Source organism: Theropithecus gelada, chromosome 15 (assembly GCF_003255815.1).
Source record: "Theropithecus gelada isolate Dixy chromosome 15, Tgel_1.0, whole genome shotgun sequence".
Lineage (NCBI taxonomy): Eukaryota > Metazoa > Chordata > Mammalia > Primates > Cercopithecidae > Theropithecus > Theropithecus gelada.
Genome location: NC_037683.1, coordinates 100,987,506 through 101,005,541, shown reverse-complemented (window position 1 = coordinate 101,005,541; position 18,036 = coordinate 100,987,506). Strand labels below are relative to the sequence as shown.

The window sequence follows — 18,036 nt, the reverse complement described above, 5'->3', positions numbered from 1 at the left end:
GTGTACCCTTGCTAACTGAAGGGTACACTCCTTACCTAAAAAAAAAAAAAAAAAAATCAGATTCCGAAAGGTGGTCACAATGGTGCACCTATCCATGGAGCAGATTTGGCCGCCAGCTACACCCTGATCTGAAACAGTAGAGTCTGGTTGCCCAGAGAAATATATGTAAGTGTCAAATTTTGGCTTCTATAGAAAAAAAAATCCCTTATGCCCAAAATTCTAATTTTTAACTAATTTTTTTCTTGTTTTAAGTTAGCCTTTTATGTTAATGTTGACATTTCAGAATAAATCTTAATTTTCAGAAAGCTCATAAAGTGCTCATTTTTTCCTCACCTAGACTGAAAATGAAAGGTTACAAAAGAGTAATGATGAGTTTTCCAGGAAGGAAATATTAGGAATTTGCTTGTTTTTGTTTTAGCATTTATCTATGTGCATATAGACACATTCGGAGTAAAATGAAACTTAAACCTAGTATTACACTGAATGACTTGAAATGGCTATTTTGAAGGTGAAAAGTAGTCAAATGTCAGCAATGCCGTATCAATCAATGAAAAGCTAACCAGCACTCTTGCCTACTCCACAGCCAGTTTATGTTAACATGTCCAGACCTTTCCACAGGAGGGTGGGAACACCACCACTGAAGTGCTAAGACTCTTGTGAATTAGTTCGTTTGTTTTATGATCTGATTCAGGCTCTGGCTCCATCTCTGTTTTGCTTTGATTACCAACATGGAGGGAGTTTTGGTAGCAGCCTAAACCAAGGCAAGCAGCTGTGTCTCTAACATGAAGTGTCTGCCTACAGGGGCCATGTTTCCCAAAAGTTTCTTCCGCTTCGGAGAAGCCTTTTTGGCTCTGATTGTAAACAGTGGCTAGGCACTGACAGGCAAAATGTTCTGTTACCCTGAGGTGTGAAACATCACCTATTTGGTGAAGTAACATCCCGTAACTGCTACACCTGGGCCTCTCCAGCCAGATGATTCCTCATGTCATGGGGCCAGTTGTCTTCATTGTGATCCTCGTCCCCACCACTTAGCATGTGCAGAACATCCTCGATAAGATGACACTGCAATTCATGCTTCCCAGAATACAAGGAAGATGAAGAGTACAACTGATCCAGTCATCTGTTGGATCTGTACATTTGAGTATGAAACAGAGCTCAAACATACCTGTAAATCTGAGCCTATCCAGCCCACACATGGTCGAATAAACTCATTGCACCTCACCATGGAGCTTCACAATGGCTATTTCTGTTGCAACAGAGGATGAAGCACATGCTCTTTCCAATCAAAAGATGTTGAGAAAGGCTCCAGGTCTCCTTGGGGATCCCAGAATCAGACTGAAGACTTGCAAGGGCCTTTGTTGACCACTGAGTCAAGCTCCCCAGAAAACTTTTATAGAGCCCTTGACCAGTGAACAACCATCAAGTCTCCAAAGATTTGGGGAATTTTCAGACTCCAGAGAAAATCCCATGGATTAAGAGGTGGGATTTTTGAAGACTTTCATAAAGAAATTCTCAAATCAAAACACACTTGAAATTATCATGAGAAGACTAATATACAATTTTGTTCCAGTTGGTCATCCTTAATAAAAGTGATTTCAGGTGAGCATTGGGTTGAACCAAGACCATTTTCTTCCATTGTTGCCATTCTGATTTCAAATTGCACCTTGCTGCTTTATATCCTCTTCAGTTTTATCTTGCACCAGATAGAGGCAGAATAGAAAGAAAATGGGTTTTAACAAAACCCATTTGTGCCAACTTGAAAGTAAACACCTGTGCGAGGAAAATCTCAAGCTTCCTCTAAGATTTCAGTAGGGTTCTCCAGTTCATAGGCAGGTTGTCTGTCTTCAGTATGTGACCATTGTTGCTTGGGAAACAAGATGTCTTTTCCACTGGAAACCCTGCACCAAATTCTGCATTTTCTCCGTCTTTCCCTTATAATCCATCCTTCCCAGCGCATTGAAACATGAGACACACTATATAATCAATGAACAATTCACAGGTGGCATAAAATGCCTTGCAGATACACAGTACTTTAATTTCTGACACATCCCCATGTAGTAGATAATGAATATACTATTATTTATATTTTTCTATTAGAAGATCAGAAGCACAGACTGTTCAAATTACTTGACCAAGGGCACACAAGTAACTTTCCTTTTGTGTTTCAGTTATACAATTGCTTCATGATTCTTTCTTCTCTTGGTTGTTGTGAGGAGTGAATGGAATCAAATCAAGTCTGTGTGGAAAGTGCATGGGATGTAGGTTCTTAATGTAGGCTGTTCTTAATGCAGGGTGACTATTGTTAGCATCTATTATTTGTGGTAATGATCATAATAATGATTAACGTGGTGGAGAAATAATAATATCTTGAATTAATGATAATAATAAAGTTGAAATTAGAACTCTCCCTGCAAAGGACATGGAAATTACAGCAACAAATTACATCACATTTTGCCTATAAAATGAGTTAATTAGTAAGTTGTGAAATGCACATGCTAATTCACTACAGGTAGGAGCACACAATGAAATCACATTTTTTCAGCAAGTAGATGCATTTCAAAAAATTAGTTTTATAGTACTATTTGCACATCTCTATAACGATAAACATGCAAAGATATAAAGTACAGTATTATTTGTACATGAAACATAAAAAAGTTGAAATACTCATCAATAAGAGAAAAGGAGATTGTTAAATGATTTACAATAGGGTCAACAATGGAAACTCTAAATGTATTGACAAAGAAAGATGTCCATGGTATGGTATTTAGATCTAAAATAGAAGAGTTTTGCAGTAGCTCACTCCTATAATCCAAGCACTTTGGGAGGCTAAGGTGGGAAGATCACATGAGGCCAGGAGTTTGAGTCTGTGGTGAGCCATGGTTGCACCACTGCATTCCAGCTTGAATGAAAGAGCAAAACCATAATTCAAAAAATACAAGTAAATAAATAAAATAGAAGAGTTTATATTCCTTGATGCCACTTATGATCCTAGACATTTTGCTGTAACTTTTGATGGCAGACAGAAGATGGATTCTTCACTCATTCTGTTAACATGGATGCTGTGCTTCCTGAGAAAGAACACTAAAGTGGTGATAGTGTTTGAACTGACACTTCAGATTTCTAATAGCTGCACCATTCTTGTGGTGACCTGTTCTCCCTGAGTGGGAACCTCAGCCCTTGATTTGGAGCTCTCCATCAGGACTCATTGTGCTGGCGCCTGCAGTTCCACAGTGCAGTGATGTAACTTCTTGGAAATGGAAACCGGACCCAGGTTACCACAGGGTGAGCTAGAGCAGAGCCAGATGACAGATGGTGGGCCCTCCTGATTAGGACAGAAACCCCTGAGTCAGTGAGGCACATTCCATCAATGATGAAGGGCACCAGGTAGCCCTGGTCAAATGTCTTTTGAGACAATATGTGAACTTTTATGTAAAGTCTTCCAAGACTTCTTTTTTCTTATGAAATCTAGAGAAGAGGAGGTAGCCACACTTTCTCAGATTCCCTCTATTAGGGGGATGGAATGGCGACATGGAAACCTCACCACCCAGGGACCCACAGATGAAAAAACTGCCCAGAACATTTGTTCAATGGGGAGGAAAGGAGGTGCAAAGTTTATACATCATTCAAAGGAGAAATTGATTCCCACCTACCGCCCAATTTGACTGTAAGCTCCCCCAGCACAGGGAATGTCTCAGTGTTGGTTCATCACTGATTCCTCAGCACAAGACCTGACTTAAAGAGACTCAATAACATTTTTCAGAATGAATGAATGAAAAACACTGTTGCCTGAATTCAGCCATGGTGCTGCCATGATCACAAATTCCCTGCCCTTTTCACCCCAGCATTTCATCCCCTATTCCTGGGTGGAACAGAGTGGAGACTGCAAAGGAGGAAATGGAGTCAACACCCAGTTCCACAGCTCTGGCTAAGGGCTAGCGGTTAGGGCAAGGCTTAATCATTCAAAACCTGGTCTCCTCCGCCAGTGTCAAATGAATCAGGCCTAAACTGATCAAGACCCTCTGCCTCACCCCTACCCTCTCTTCTCTAGTGGAATTGGGAGAATATTTGACAGTTCTATTACCCTTCTCACAAGACTTCAAATTCATTCATGGTTCCATGTAGAATTCCCAGATAAGAAAGCTTTTGAGGACAATGAAGTTAACAAATGGAAGAAACCTGGCAGGCGACCTTCCTGAATGAGAGGGAATCAGCTCTTTTGGTTTATGATATTTGTGGATATTTCCCTGAATCGAGTTAAACACCTCCCTAGTGCATTACAGTAGGATTTTAGATGAGTAGGAATGGTCAAACAATAAACATGGTCAATATACAGTATCTCAACATCAACAGCATTTGTTGCAGCATTTGTGTGCCTTTGGATTTAATGTCATTTCTCAAGAATATGTCCATTTCTGAGAGAGGATTCATGGATATGACTGGTATATTAATACACATATTATCTCAATTAATTCTTAACACAACCTTATGAGGTCACTGGAATTATTTACATTTTCTAATACATAAAACCAAGGCCTGGAGATGGTATGTCATTAGCCAAAAGTTTATGCTTACCAAAGATGAGGATGAAATTATCTACATTCCAAAGCCAATATAAATTGGACAGTACATTGGATCAAAGTATACTGATGTTGCTTCTATTGGTTTCTCATTTTTCCACTGAATCTTTTAATGCAGACAGGACTGTAAAGTAGAAAGGTTTTAAAATAGAAGCTTTCAAATATTCTGTAATTTTAGTTATCAAAGCTTAGTATTTCCAATAAAATATTATTTTTCACTATCTTATCCATCTCAATCAAAATAATAAATTAGAAACAAGGCATACATAATTTTCACTTCTACAATCCAAAAGAAAAACCGAAGAAGTAAAATAGAAATGAAAGTTCAGACAAGTATCCAATTTTCTTGCCTTTCATCAGTTACGTGGGAAGGTAAAATGGCATAGCCACTGTGGATAGCAATCTGGTAGTTTCTTCAAAAGTTACACATATACCAATTCCCCTCCTATGACTATACCCAAGAAATTGATAAGCATATGCTAATGCAAAAATGTATGCACAGGTGTTCCTAGCACATTATTCATTATAGCCAGAAAAGTGAAAGCAATAAAATGTTCATCAATTGATGAATGGATTAATATTCATACAATGGAATACATACAGTGTATTCATGCCATGCAGTATTTTCAGCCAGGAATGAAGCACTGATATATATATAATATGAACAAGCCCTGAAAACATGATGCTACATAAAAGCAGCCAGACACAAAAGATCACATATTTTATGATTCTGTTTACGTGAAAGGCCCAGAATAGAGAAATCTATAGAAGCAGAAAATACATTATGCAAATGAAGGTAGAGGGAATTGGAACTAACTGTGGGCTATGGTTTGAATTTTTTCTCCTAAATTCATGCTGAAATTTAATCCCCCATATGGCAGCACTGAAAGACGGGCCATTTTAGGGATGATAGGAGCATGAGGGCTCTGTCCTCAAGAATGGATTAATCCATTCGTGGGTTAATAGAATAAATGGGTTATCATGGGAATGAAACTGGTATGTTAATAAGAAGGGAAAGACAGAGTTGAGCTAGCATGTTAGCACACTCAGCCCCTTCACCATGTGATGACCTGTGCCATGTCGGGACTCTGCAGAGAGTCCCCACCAGCATGCACCTCTTGTGACCTTGGACTTTCCAGTCTCCAGAGCTGTAAGAAATAAATTTTGTTTCGTTAGGAATGACCCAGTGTCAGATATTCTGCTGTAAGCAACAGAAAACAGACTCAGACACTGATTAATAAATACAGGACTTATTTTTGGGGTGAGGAAAATGTTCTGGAGTTAGATGTGGTAATAGTTGCTTAAGATAATGAATACACTAAAAGCCACCAGATACTTTAAGATGATGAGTTTTATGTTACGTAAAGTATATCTCAACAAAATAATGCTACATACAGGCATGAACTGCATAATGACATGTCAGTCAAGGACAGACCACATATATCATGGCCAATGGTGGTCACATAAGATTATAATGAAGCTGAAAACTGCCTATCACCTACTGGCATCATACCTGTGGAAACGTTTAGGCTGCTTACGTATTTGTGGTGATGCTGGTGTAAATAAACCTACTGCGCTGCCAGTCATATAAAAGTCTAGCACATACAATTGTGTACATTATATAATACTTGATAATGATAATGCACAACTATGCTATTGGTTTATGTATTTACTGTACTAGACTTTTTATTCTTATTTTAGAGTGTACGCCTGCCTGTAAAAAGAAAATTTTAGATATAAAACCACCTGAGGCAGTTCCTTCAGGAGGGATTCCAGAAGAAGGCATTATTATCACAGGAGATGACAGCTCCCTGCGTGTTACTGCCCCTGAAGCCCTTCAGTTCAATAAGATGTGCAGGTGGAAGACGGTAATACGAATGACCCTACCCCTGTATAAGCCCAGGCTAATGTGCATTTGTGTCTCAGTTTGTAACAAAAAAGCTTAAAAAGTAGAAATAAAAATTAAAAATTATAACAATAGAAAAGCTATAATAGAATCACCCGGAGGTTCCTGAAGACTCAGATTGCAGGGCCCATTCTGTGAGTTTTTCATTCAGTAGGTCTGAGACAGGGTTCCATAATTTGCTTTTCAAACAAATTCCAAAATAGTGCAGGTGCTACTGATCAGAGAACCACCTTGGAGAACCACTGCCCTAGGAGATGAGGGCTCTTCTATGCCCCATTTTACAGGTGATTGTGGAAGACACTTCTTTCTTCCTCCAACTCCACCAAGCCATGGACAATTAATTCCTTGATGACATTGTCCTCTAGGTCAAAGGTCCCCAACCCTCGGGCCGTGGACCCCTACTGGTCCATGGTCTGTTAGGAACTGGGCCACGCAGCAGGAGGTGCCTGGCGGACAAGCAAGCATGACTGCTTTAGCTCCACCTCCTGTCACACCAGCTGCAGCATTAGATTCTCATAGGAGCATGAACTCTATTGTGAACTGCGCATTGGAGGGATCTAGGTTTTGCATTCCTTAGGAGAATCTCAGTAATGTCTGATGATCTGAGGTGGAACAGTTTCATCCTGAAACCATCCCCCCAATCTGCGGAAAAAACGTCTTCCACAAAACCAGTCCCTGGTGCCAAAAAGGTTGGGGACCACTGCTCTAGGTTCATACAGTAGCTTTTTAGATTGGGTCCTGCAATTTAAAAACCTTTTCCTCTCTCTTCAGTCTTCACTTTCTGGACCATTGTCAATTCAGAAATTCTGTTCGGGAGGTCTAAGGCTGAACACCGATTCTTTTTTTTCTTTGCATTCCTGTTGTTAAAATCCATAGTCTGTGAGATAACAATACCCCTGGCGATAGAGGGGAAATGTCCCTGTAAAGAGAACACAAAAAAAGATTTTTAAAAAATGCATCACTCCCCTTGCATTATATACACCACAGGTCTGCAGTTACAGGGCAGGGGTCAGAATCTGATACTCTCCTCTCCCTTCCATCCCACCTGCTCCAGCACCTGCTCCAAGTGAAATAACTCAGATGTGGGGAAATCTTCTGCTAGAGAAAGGGGTGGCTGGTGGTTCCTACCAACCTGAAATAATCGAAAAGCCAGAATCTAGTTAAAGAAAGGTTGAGGACTCCAGCCAGGAACACACTTCCAAGTTTCTTTGGGGAGTGCTCAAGAGAACAAAAGAGAGGCCTGAGTTTTTAAAGAAAAACAAAAGGTTTAATCAGGAGAGTGAGCAATTACAAAAGTTGTTCGTCAGGAATTCTCATTGGTTTACAGAAGTAACACTGGTTAGTGACTGGCTACACATTGCGGAACTATAGAGCGTGTGGCGTTTTATGGCTACTTGGCAACAGTTAATTTAGAGCCTGCAGAGCAAATGTCTTCAAGAGATAATTATTGGCTTAAGGGGGAGTGGGACATGACTACTATTACATTTTAAATGCCTTTCTGGGCCTAATCATGTAAAGGGGCTCTCATTCATTGGGTAAAACTCAATGGAGAGTCACAGAAAACAGGAAGTGCTTTTGAGGGAGTTTTGAATGGAAGCAGGTGAGAGTTGGGAACTGCGTGTTGCGGAATGAGTTCCCAAGTGGGTCCCTTGGAAGGGGTGTGGTGTCTTGGTTGCTGCTCCTGTGAACTGTGGAGAAGGTCATGTTTTGCATAAATCATTCCCTGTGGTGCTCCTGCAAAATCCTAGTGACTACCAGCCCTCAGTACCAGGTTCCATACACCCCTGCAGCACTGCATTCCGGTTTGTCCGGAGTTCCACCTCCTGAGATCAAATCCTGGCTTCCTCACTGACTAGCCCTGTGCCCTTGGGCAAGCTCTGTAACCTCTCTAACCTCACCGTACTCATCTGTAAAATGGGGATGAGGGTTATCCTGATGACCAAATGCCATAATACATGACAAGGTAAATGCGGTGCTTGGCACGTAAGTGAGCAGTGTGTTCCCAGTTGGCCACTGGTTTCAAGAAGCCAAAAACAGGTACAGTGAGATTTTGGGTGAGTCTTTGGGGGTTCACCCCCACCTGTTTTTCTTGTTTATCTATATTTTTGTTTTTTATAATGCTCACTTGTTTTATTTGATTTTTTATGTAAAAATTATTGAGAAGCAACAGACAAAACTGCTGGAAGGACAAAGGGTAAGGTCCTCTGAGAATGGTTGAAAACAGCCACGAGCAAGTTACTCATTGGAAGCACTACTGGGAGGAAACCAAGCCGCTGCAACAGCAGGCTTACTGCTCTAGGGCGAGGTGGAGAGAATGGGGGACATTATTGGTTATAAACCAGAGAGCTAGTGGGTTAATTGCTCTATCCGGTAAACATTTACAGAGTCTGCATTTGTATAACAAATCAATGGCTTTTCATCAAATTATGAACAGGTGAGGACATAGAGACTGGAGTTTGAGGGCAAATGTTCACTCACAATGGTCAGTCCAAGAAAGTGATTTTTGATGTGCGTTTTACATTTCTGAGAATATGCAAGAGAAGGGGAAGAACAAAAGTTTCCTAGATGGGCCACTGGTTGGCAAGCTTACGTTTTAGCCAGAGATTATGCCCACCATTGACCTACTTCAGTGTGTCCCCACATATATGGAGCTCAACACGCAGAAACAACAAGAGAGTAAGCAATGATCGTGGGAACTGGTTTGGCTGACAAACCCCAAGGGCATAGAAGTATAGAAGTTCCTTAATCCTACATCAAAGCATAGAAGAGTGCTCACCACAGGCAGTGTGTTGACATGGCTCCAGGTCCCGTTTATGGCCCTGCATCCCTAATCTGTCCATCTCTGCTTTAAGACCTCAGGTGAACAGCGCCCCCACCGTCCCCCCCAACCCCGCCCCACCTCCCCCGCCTCCCCCCCTGGCCCCCCCCCAGCCAGGTCTCAAGGGCTTGTCACATGCCCTGTTACTTTCTTGTGTTTTCTGACCATTCTATCTAAAATCTTCGGTGACATATCTTAAAATATGATCTCAAAAAGAGTGTTTCAGTGATACCGGGCACACTAATCTTCCAAAACATCTTTAAGATGAATAATACCAGTGTAGGAGTAAAGGGAAAACTTTTCCTTCACCCTCCCAAGCTTCACTAAAAAGTCAACTCACACAAGGCATTAATTAGTTTAATTAGTTAGATTAATTAGAGAAAAGGCATTCAAATTTGTTTAACATGTATACGCGGAGACTTCAGAATGAAGACGCAACTCCCCAGTGGGATGCAGAAGCTTATATGCTCTCTTGAGGTTACAAAGTCAGGGCCTGGATCCTGGAAAAACAGGTTATGGGAGGGGGCAGAAGAGGATTTCTGCTGAGGGGCAATAAACGATGGCCAGGGAGAGTTCGACGGGCTTCAAGAACATACAGTGGTCTGGGACAAAGTCTGTTGGGCCCGCAGGGCAGACAGTGGTTTGTGACAAAACTCCGTCCACGTTTGTCGACAGACTTCAGTTTCTTTCCTCTTAACATGAGCTCAGTTAATGAAAGCTCAGAGAGGGAAACAAAGGTAATTATTTTCCTCTTTGGTAGGTCCGGACTTTAGGCAGATAAGGCAGCTTCAGAGAACAAATTTACCCTACAATTTGAGAGGCTATTTCTTTTTCATTCTTTCTTAGAATTTTCATCTCTCTTTCTACATTCTCCATGTGTTCTCACTTGTTAATTTTTCCATTAACCCTTAGCATAGCAATCATAGCTATTTTAAGTTCCTGGTTTGATCGTTCTGACACCCATGACATATCTGATTCTTGTTCTGAGGCTTGTTCTGTCTCTTCAAGTTGTACTTTTGTTAATGGTGGAGGATGTCTAGGTTCTTGGTGTCTTCAACAAAGAATTGGACAAAACCCACAAATGAAGCAAGGAAGGAATGAAGGGTTTTATTGAAAATAATAGTACACTCCACAGTGTGGGAGCAGGCCTGAGCATAGTGGCTCAAAGGCCCTGTTACAGATTTTGGGGAGTTTGAATACCCTCTAGAGGATTCCATTGGTTACTTGGCATATGCCCTGTGCAAATGGAGAGGATGAAGTAAAGTTACAAAGTCATTTACTTGATCTATACCCTATGGAGAGGATATTTCCTGTCATAGCTGAAGTGTGAATCGGCCTTATGTTTTCTGCCTCCAGACCCTACTTTCCTGCCTCACTTTTGGCCTTTTAGAATGCCTTGTAATTTTCTTTTGAAAGAGGAACTTGAGGTACGGTGAAAGGAGCTCTGATAAATGACCCTTTAGGAAAGTGGTGGTGTGGTTTAGAGGGAGGAGAAGCACTCCTTAGTCCTGTGAGTTGCAGTTTGTTAACAAGTCCGTGTCCCTGCACTATGGAATTCACATGTGCCTCTCAGTTTTTCCCTCCTTAGACAGAAGAGAGTGGCCAAAGTGGGCTGTTGTTGGGTGCTACCCTTCTCCACCTGGAAGGCTAAAGCAGGCTGGAGTTGCTTATTTCCCCCCTCAGGTCGGTTAAGCTTTGATAAAACCCAAATAGGTTAGAGTTTAGTAAAACAGTGTCTCTTGAGTGTAGGCTTTATTAAGGAGAATAGAACGCTCTGGTGGGTTCCAAAATTGTTACTTTTTCCGTCCCCAGCAGGAATCATAAGGGAATTCTCAGGTTTTCACTTTGAGAGCCTGGTGGAGCTACTGAAGCTATATAACCTGAGGGCACCCCCAGGACTGAAGCCAGGACCAAACGCAGGCTGAGTTTTAATGCTGCGATTTGTCCACACCCTGCCTCTGGCAGTTTGTCAGTTACAGCTTGGTTTTTCTTACCAGGCGCTTGTTCCTGCAGAGGCCCCTGGCCATGGTCTCCGCTCCCGTGAGTTGCGATTCTCGGTATTTCTTGCTCTCTCCAGGTATTAGGGCAGCGGTCTGCTTCATGACTTCGCTTGTCCTAGGGATCTAAGAAGAGTTGTTGATTTTAAAATGTATTCAGGTTTTTATTTGTTAGCAGATGGTTACAACTTCCAAACTCCTTCCATGCTGTAATGGAAACAGGAAGTCGCTGCTGGAATCTTTTTTCAGAATTACAGACACAAAGCCAAGAATTTGGTCTTGTTTTTTACCTATATTGGACACCCCTGAGTGCTCGGTGATTCGCAGTTTGTGCTGCTCTTGAATGTGACTGAAGAGGAAAGAATATAAAGCGCCAGGGAAAGAGCACGTCTGTTCAGAGCTCAACTTACTGCCCGGGTTGGGGTGAGGGGAGTGTGCGTGGTTGTGGGGAATGGGGCAGCGGAAGGGAGCAAACGTTCTGGAGTTCTGAGCAGAGTCACTGCTCTGCATCCTCGCTAAAGCAGTCTCATCAGAACACTGTCCTGGTTTGTCTCCTCATTGTCCATGCCTCCTTTAGCCCTTAGCAAAGCCCCCTCCCTGTTTCTCTTGGCTGGGAATGGTAAGTTGGAGCCAACAGCCACCATCCTCAGAGAGGTTCTGTGTGACTGAGATGAGCGTGGAGTGCCCTGGAGTCCAGCTCGGCAGTGGTGCTTCCTCAGGCCTGTGCTAGGTGATGGACCCACTGACCAGCGTCCGCACAGATCTCAGGAACATCAGTCCCCAAATGAGAGACTCGCCTTTATCAAGTTACCTGAGGACCCTCTGTTTCTCCCCCTCTTCCTCCTCCTCCTTCTCCTCTATCAATTCTTTAACTTTTTTCTTGAACTACATACTTTCTGAATCTGTTATCTCATGAAAATAATGAATGCTCGTTACTCAAAAATTGAAATAATACTGCACAAAGAGAAACTGCCCCCTCATGCCCTGTCCAACATACGACAGCTATGGACTATTGAAATCGAGATCAGATGCTACTTGCTTAGACCGGCCCTGACCCCTAGAGGGAAGCACCTTCCTAGTGTGTGCCCTGACTGTCCCCGGCTCCCTTTAGAGCCTGCGCAGTGCTGCACTTGCCCGTGGATTTGTGCCAGGTTTTGATTTGCTTGTTGACGTGGGAATAGGAGCTCCAGAGGAAGAAGCCGCGAGTATATGCTTCATTTGTATGTCCTCAAGGCCAGCACAGCACCATCTCATAGGAGATGCCCAATAAAGACTTAAGCAAAAACACGAAAAAAGTCTTTAAATATACGAATTATGATTTTTGTTTTGTTTTGTTTTGAGGTGGAGTCTCACTCTGTCACCCAAGCTAAAGTACAGTCACTCGATCTCGGCTCACTGCAACCTCTGCCTCCTGGGTTCAAGTGATTCTCCTGTCTCAGACTCCTGAGTAGCTGGGATTACAGGCACTTGCCACCACACCTGGCTAAGTTTTGTATTTTTAATAGAGATGGGGCTTCGCCATGTTGGCCAGGCTGGTCTTGAACTCCTGACCTCAGGTGATCCACCCGCAAACAGTAAAACTTTGACAACAGTTCACATATCTGGATACTATGAACTGCAAGTTGTTCTACACACCACTAAAGCAAAGAGGTCAATCACCTCTTGGCTTTCCTGGGGAGATGGGAGGTCTGAATCTGACACTATCTTACCTGATCCTTCCCAGGAGTCACAAAGCCTTTCTGTCTCCAAAGCACTGGGATTACAGGTGTGAGCCAAGCCATAAGCAACAATTTATAAAGAGTTATGAAGTATGTACATTCATGGGCACATTAAGCATAACCCCATGAATGCAAGTATTTAGCCAGGCGTGGTGGTGGGCACCTGTAATCCCAGCTACTCAGGAGGCTGAGGCAGGAGAATCGCTTGAACCCAGGAGGCGGAGGTTGCAGTGAGCTGAGATTGTGCCATTGCACTCCAGCCTGGGAGACAAGAGCGAGACTTCATCTCAAAAAAGAAAGAAAGAAAGAGAAAGAGAGAGAGAGAGAGAAGGAAGGAAGGAAGGAAGGAAGGAAGGAAGGAAGGAAGGAAGGAAGGAAGGAAAGAAAGAAAGAAAGAAAGAAAGAAAGAAAGAAAGAAAGAAAGAAAGAAAGAAAGAAAGAGAAAGAAAGAAGGAAGCAAGGAAGGAAGGAGAAAGAAAGGAAAGAAAAGAAGGAGAGAGAGAAAGAGAGAGAAAGAAAGAAAGATTGCATGTATAAAATAAACTATGTGAAATCTATGAACCCAAATATTTACATTGAATGTTTTGTACCAAATAGTCCATTCTGCTTGTATGTCATGTGGTTTTCAATTTTTCTTCCTCAACGTGTACAAAGAAAAACTCTTACCTTCTTTTTTTATAGGACCAGAAGGAATCAAGAAGTCCGTAAACAACAGCAGAGATGGGTCCCACAGTTGCCACAGCCTTCATTGGGGCCTTCTCTTCCATAGGGAGTATTTGCACGTACCCAGTGTCATTAGTAGTAGAATACTTAGGATTGTACCTACAGTCTTTTTCCTTTTAAAAGTAAGGGGGGAAGAGACTTGATTACCACCATCCTCCCTCTGGACAACATGAGTTAGAACCACAACGCTCAGCACTTTGCAGCTTAGGATTTCCCAGGAAATGAAGTGCTGTTAGTTGACTTGAAACTAAACATTAGCTCAAGTCTCTTGAACGAGAACCTTAGGCTTATGATCCACAAGAAATTTTTTCACACTGGAGAAATGTGTATTATATGTAAAATAGTTTGTATATTCTCAATGTTATTATGTTTGGCTATTCTCTATGTTATATGTTCTTGCTGACATATAGCAAGAACAGCTGTATGTTAACCACATAATCATAGAACTGTGCAAAGGCTAACAATTTATAATGACAGCACTGACAGTTTGCAGATATAAATTCTACCATCTCAAATGTGAGTTCTGAAAAAAGTGTCATTATCTCTGAAAGTGCTCCACTTTCCAAAAGCACAGCTGGAATGACAGCAAGACAAAGAACTCCACTGACCTTTCTTTCATATGGATAGGATTCCTCAGAGTCCAGGCCTCCATTGTCGGCAACATACTGGAAGCAAAATAATGGTTCTGCAAAAATGCAGCAAACATTGCCTTGAAACCTAGAGCAGTCCACCAGATCTGCACACTCAGTAAAACTAGTTTCTCAGTTTTCCGAACACCTGTCCTTCCAGAGCCCCGGCTGCACTAAAAGCATAAGAAGATGCACACTTACCCGGAAAAAAAGAAGAAAAAAGCTGTCATTCACAAAGCAAACAGCAAAACTTTGACAACAGCTCATATATCTGAATACTATGAACAGCAAGTTGTTCTACACGCCACTAAAGCAAAGAGGTCGATCACCTTGTGGCTTTCCTGGGGAGATGGGAGGTCTGAATCTGACACTATCTTACCTGATCCTTCACAGGAGTCACATAGCCTTTCTCTCTCCAATCCACAGATTTGGGGATATCGTGAAACAGAGGTTCCTGGAACACTTTCCCCTTCCTGTGCTTCTGGTATTGGAAGCCATTCACCACCTGCCTGAATTCTTCACTGGTCTTCAAGGAAAAGGAAATAAAATGTTGAAAAGTAAGAGATTATTTTAGTAAAGAACCGAGGAGAGGAAGCACAGAGTCCACACAGCAGTCCACAGCACACTCACCATGTCTCCATAGGCACTCATGGCCATTGTGAAGTTGTTTCCCTTGGCTGTATTCCTGATTGTGCTGCTCAGTCATCTTCATGTTCTTCTCCCACACTGCTCTCCTCCATCCTTCTTCACTGTAGAGGCAAACATGTAACTGATGCTCTTTATTTCTACCTAAAACGCAACTCATGCTCACCAAGTGAATCTGCAGACAGACATGGAAGAGAAACTATGGCCAGGGAAGGCTTGACGCCTCTGGGAGCTGTTCTCCAAGCCAAGAAATGACAGGAGGGTATGCCCATATCATGCTCATAATCAGTGCCCTTAGGTTATTGCATTAGGTTATTGGTAAGAGCTGGCCTCTAATAGCTACTCTGTGGCTATAATCTCCCAACATCAAGGACCATTCTCTCAGGAATCCCTTTGGATGGTTTCAGGTGCCACCAACCATGCCATATAATCTCTTGTGCTTTGCCTTCCACTGGTTCCACTGTGCATCTAAGCTGTTAGAGTAGCTGAGGCTAATCTCAGGCAAAAGTCAGCCAGGAGAAGTGAAGGATTCATGTTTCAAAACCTAGGAAGGGAAAAGAAATGAGGATCTGATTAGACCAATCCTAAAAAGCCACCTTACTGCCCCCTGAGAAACTAGAGCCACCATGGTAGAATAAAAATATTTAAGCATCTACCTAAGGACTGTGGAAGAGGCCAGGGATCTGGTTGGAGAAACACAGGGCAAGTGGAGGTATTGGATGGACTCACCAAAACGAAACGGGGTTAGTTCTCAACAGTAGAAACTGGGTCCGCGGTGTATCCTGTGGATTTGAGGGGGAAATTGGAATTGGTTGGGACCATAGCTACATGTCTGATTTGAGGACAATGAGACAAGACAGAGACCAAGACAGAGAGACAGCCATTGCTGCAGAGCTGAGCGTGGGAAGGGGGAGAAAAACAAGACACAAGAAAAACAAGTATAAACCTCCAGAGTGCAGTGAGAGATTAACAAAGTTCCAAAGTTTATATTGAGAAGATTCCCCTGGTTGGGGGTTTTGAAGGGATCACATAAGGAATTGGGGATGTTTGATTATTCAGTTCTATTTTCTTTTCATGGTCTCAAATATTTTTAAAAAGAATGTTTTACCAATACCACATGGTCTCACTTATAAGTGGGGACTAAACATTGAATGCACGTGGACACAAAGATGGGAACAATGACACTGAGGACTACTTGTGGTGGAAGACTGAGAGGGGGACCTTGATTGGAAGGCAGCCTGTTGGGTACTCCACTTACTACCACGGTGAGGGGATCATTTGTACACCAAGCCTCAGTGATATGAAATTTACCCATGCAACAAACCTGCACACTAATCCCCTGAGCTTAAAGTGGAAAAAAAAATGTTTATGTGTGTTTTTAGAATTGGTGTATGACACAAACTATACATCTAACAAAGGTCTAATATTGACTCTGTAAGGAATTTAAACAACTCAACAAGCAAAAACCAATGACCCCATGGAAAAATGGGTGAAAGGCACGAACAGACACTTCTCAAAAGAATACATACAAGTGGCCAAAAAACACGAAAAACTGCTCAACATCACTAATCATCAGAGAAATACAATTCAAAACCACAATGAGATACCATCTCCCACCAGCAGAATGGCTTTTATTAAAAAGTAAAAAAATAACAGCTTCTGGGGAGGCCGTGGAGAAAAGGGAACACCTATATACTCTTGGTGGGATTGTAAATTATTTCAGCCACTGTGGAAAGCAGCTTGGAGATTTCTCAAAGAACTTAAAACAGAACTACGACTTGAACCAGCAATCCTATTACTGGATATATATCCAAAAGAAAACAAATCATTCTACAAAAAAGACACATGCATTCGCACATTCATTGCAGCACTATTCACAATAGCAAAGACATGAAATCAACCTAGTTGCCCATCAATGGTGGATTGGATACAGAAAATATAGTACATATACATCATGGAATGCTATACAGCCATAAAAAAGATCATGTCCTTTACAGTAACATGGATGCAGTTGGAGGCCATTATCCTAAGTGAATTAATACAGGAATTACCACACATTCTCACTTATAAATGGGAACTAAACTTTGTGTATTCGTGGTCATAAACATGGCAACAATAGAAACTGGGGACTCCTAGAGGAGTGTGGGGGGTGGTAACAAAGGTTGAACAACTAACTGTTGGATACTATGCTCAGTATTTGGGTGATTGCATCATTCGTACTCCAGACGTCAGGATCATGCAATATACCCAGGTAACAAATCTGCACATTTACCTTCTGAATCCAAAATAAAAGTTGGAAAAAAAATCACATTCACCCCATAAATATGTACAACTATTATGTATTCATAATAATTCAAAATGTAAAAAAAAACAGAAAAGCCCATCAGTTCTTCCCAATCTAACCTGATGAAAAAAAAAGTATCAATCACTCCCTGCTGTTAATATGACTGTCTACCCAGAAAGCCTAAGAGAATCAATTAAAAGCTATTAGAACAAAAAAGAATTTAGAAAGATGTCTGAACCTGCATAAATACACTTTTCCAATTATGCATCAATAGTCACCTTAAGCATATAATGGGGGAAAAAGCTCCTCCTTCAACAATTACAAAAGTGTAAAATGCTAGAAATAATTCAATTACAAATAGTATACATTTCTCACAGTAATTATAAAAGAAGATCAGGGTGGAAGACTTCTGGACCACAAGGCTTATATTTACGATGGGCCAGTACATCCTATGTTCATTTATAGGTTTAATTAAACTGTAATGCAAATTTTAGTGGGAATTTTGCTCATATCTAAAAAACTATTGGTAAAAATAATAGATGAAAATAGTCACATTTATTTGTAAGCTGTGTTGATGGGAATATTTTTCTTTCAAAGAGTAAAATAGTCTTAAATGAAGCAGATTCGATTAGGTTTTTGCTGGGAATTAAGTTGGCCATTTATATCCAGTAGTTTTAAGTTTATAATCTAGTAGCTCTGCCTTAATTAACATAATAAAAAAGTTTCAGAGGTGCAGATG

At 41.5% G+C, this 18,036-nt stretch overlaps 1 protein-coding gene across 1 annotated transcript; it reads right to left on the bottom strand.

Annotated features, from left to right (window-relative positions):
• Positions 1-948: 948 nt before the first annotated feature.
• Positions 949-15,080, bottom strand: LOC112607659 (putative inactive cathepsin L-like protein CTSL3P). Its single transcript, XM_025358820.1, is given in 7 exon segments — positions 949-1,107; positions 5,648-5,694; positions 5,697-5,725; positions 14,348-14,541; positions 14,748-14,894; positions 14,999-15,035; positions 15,037-15,080. Coding segments are annotated over 7 exon segments (657 nt in total).
• Positions 15,081-18,036: the final 2,956 nt, after the last annotated feature.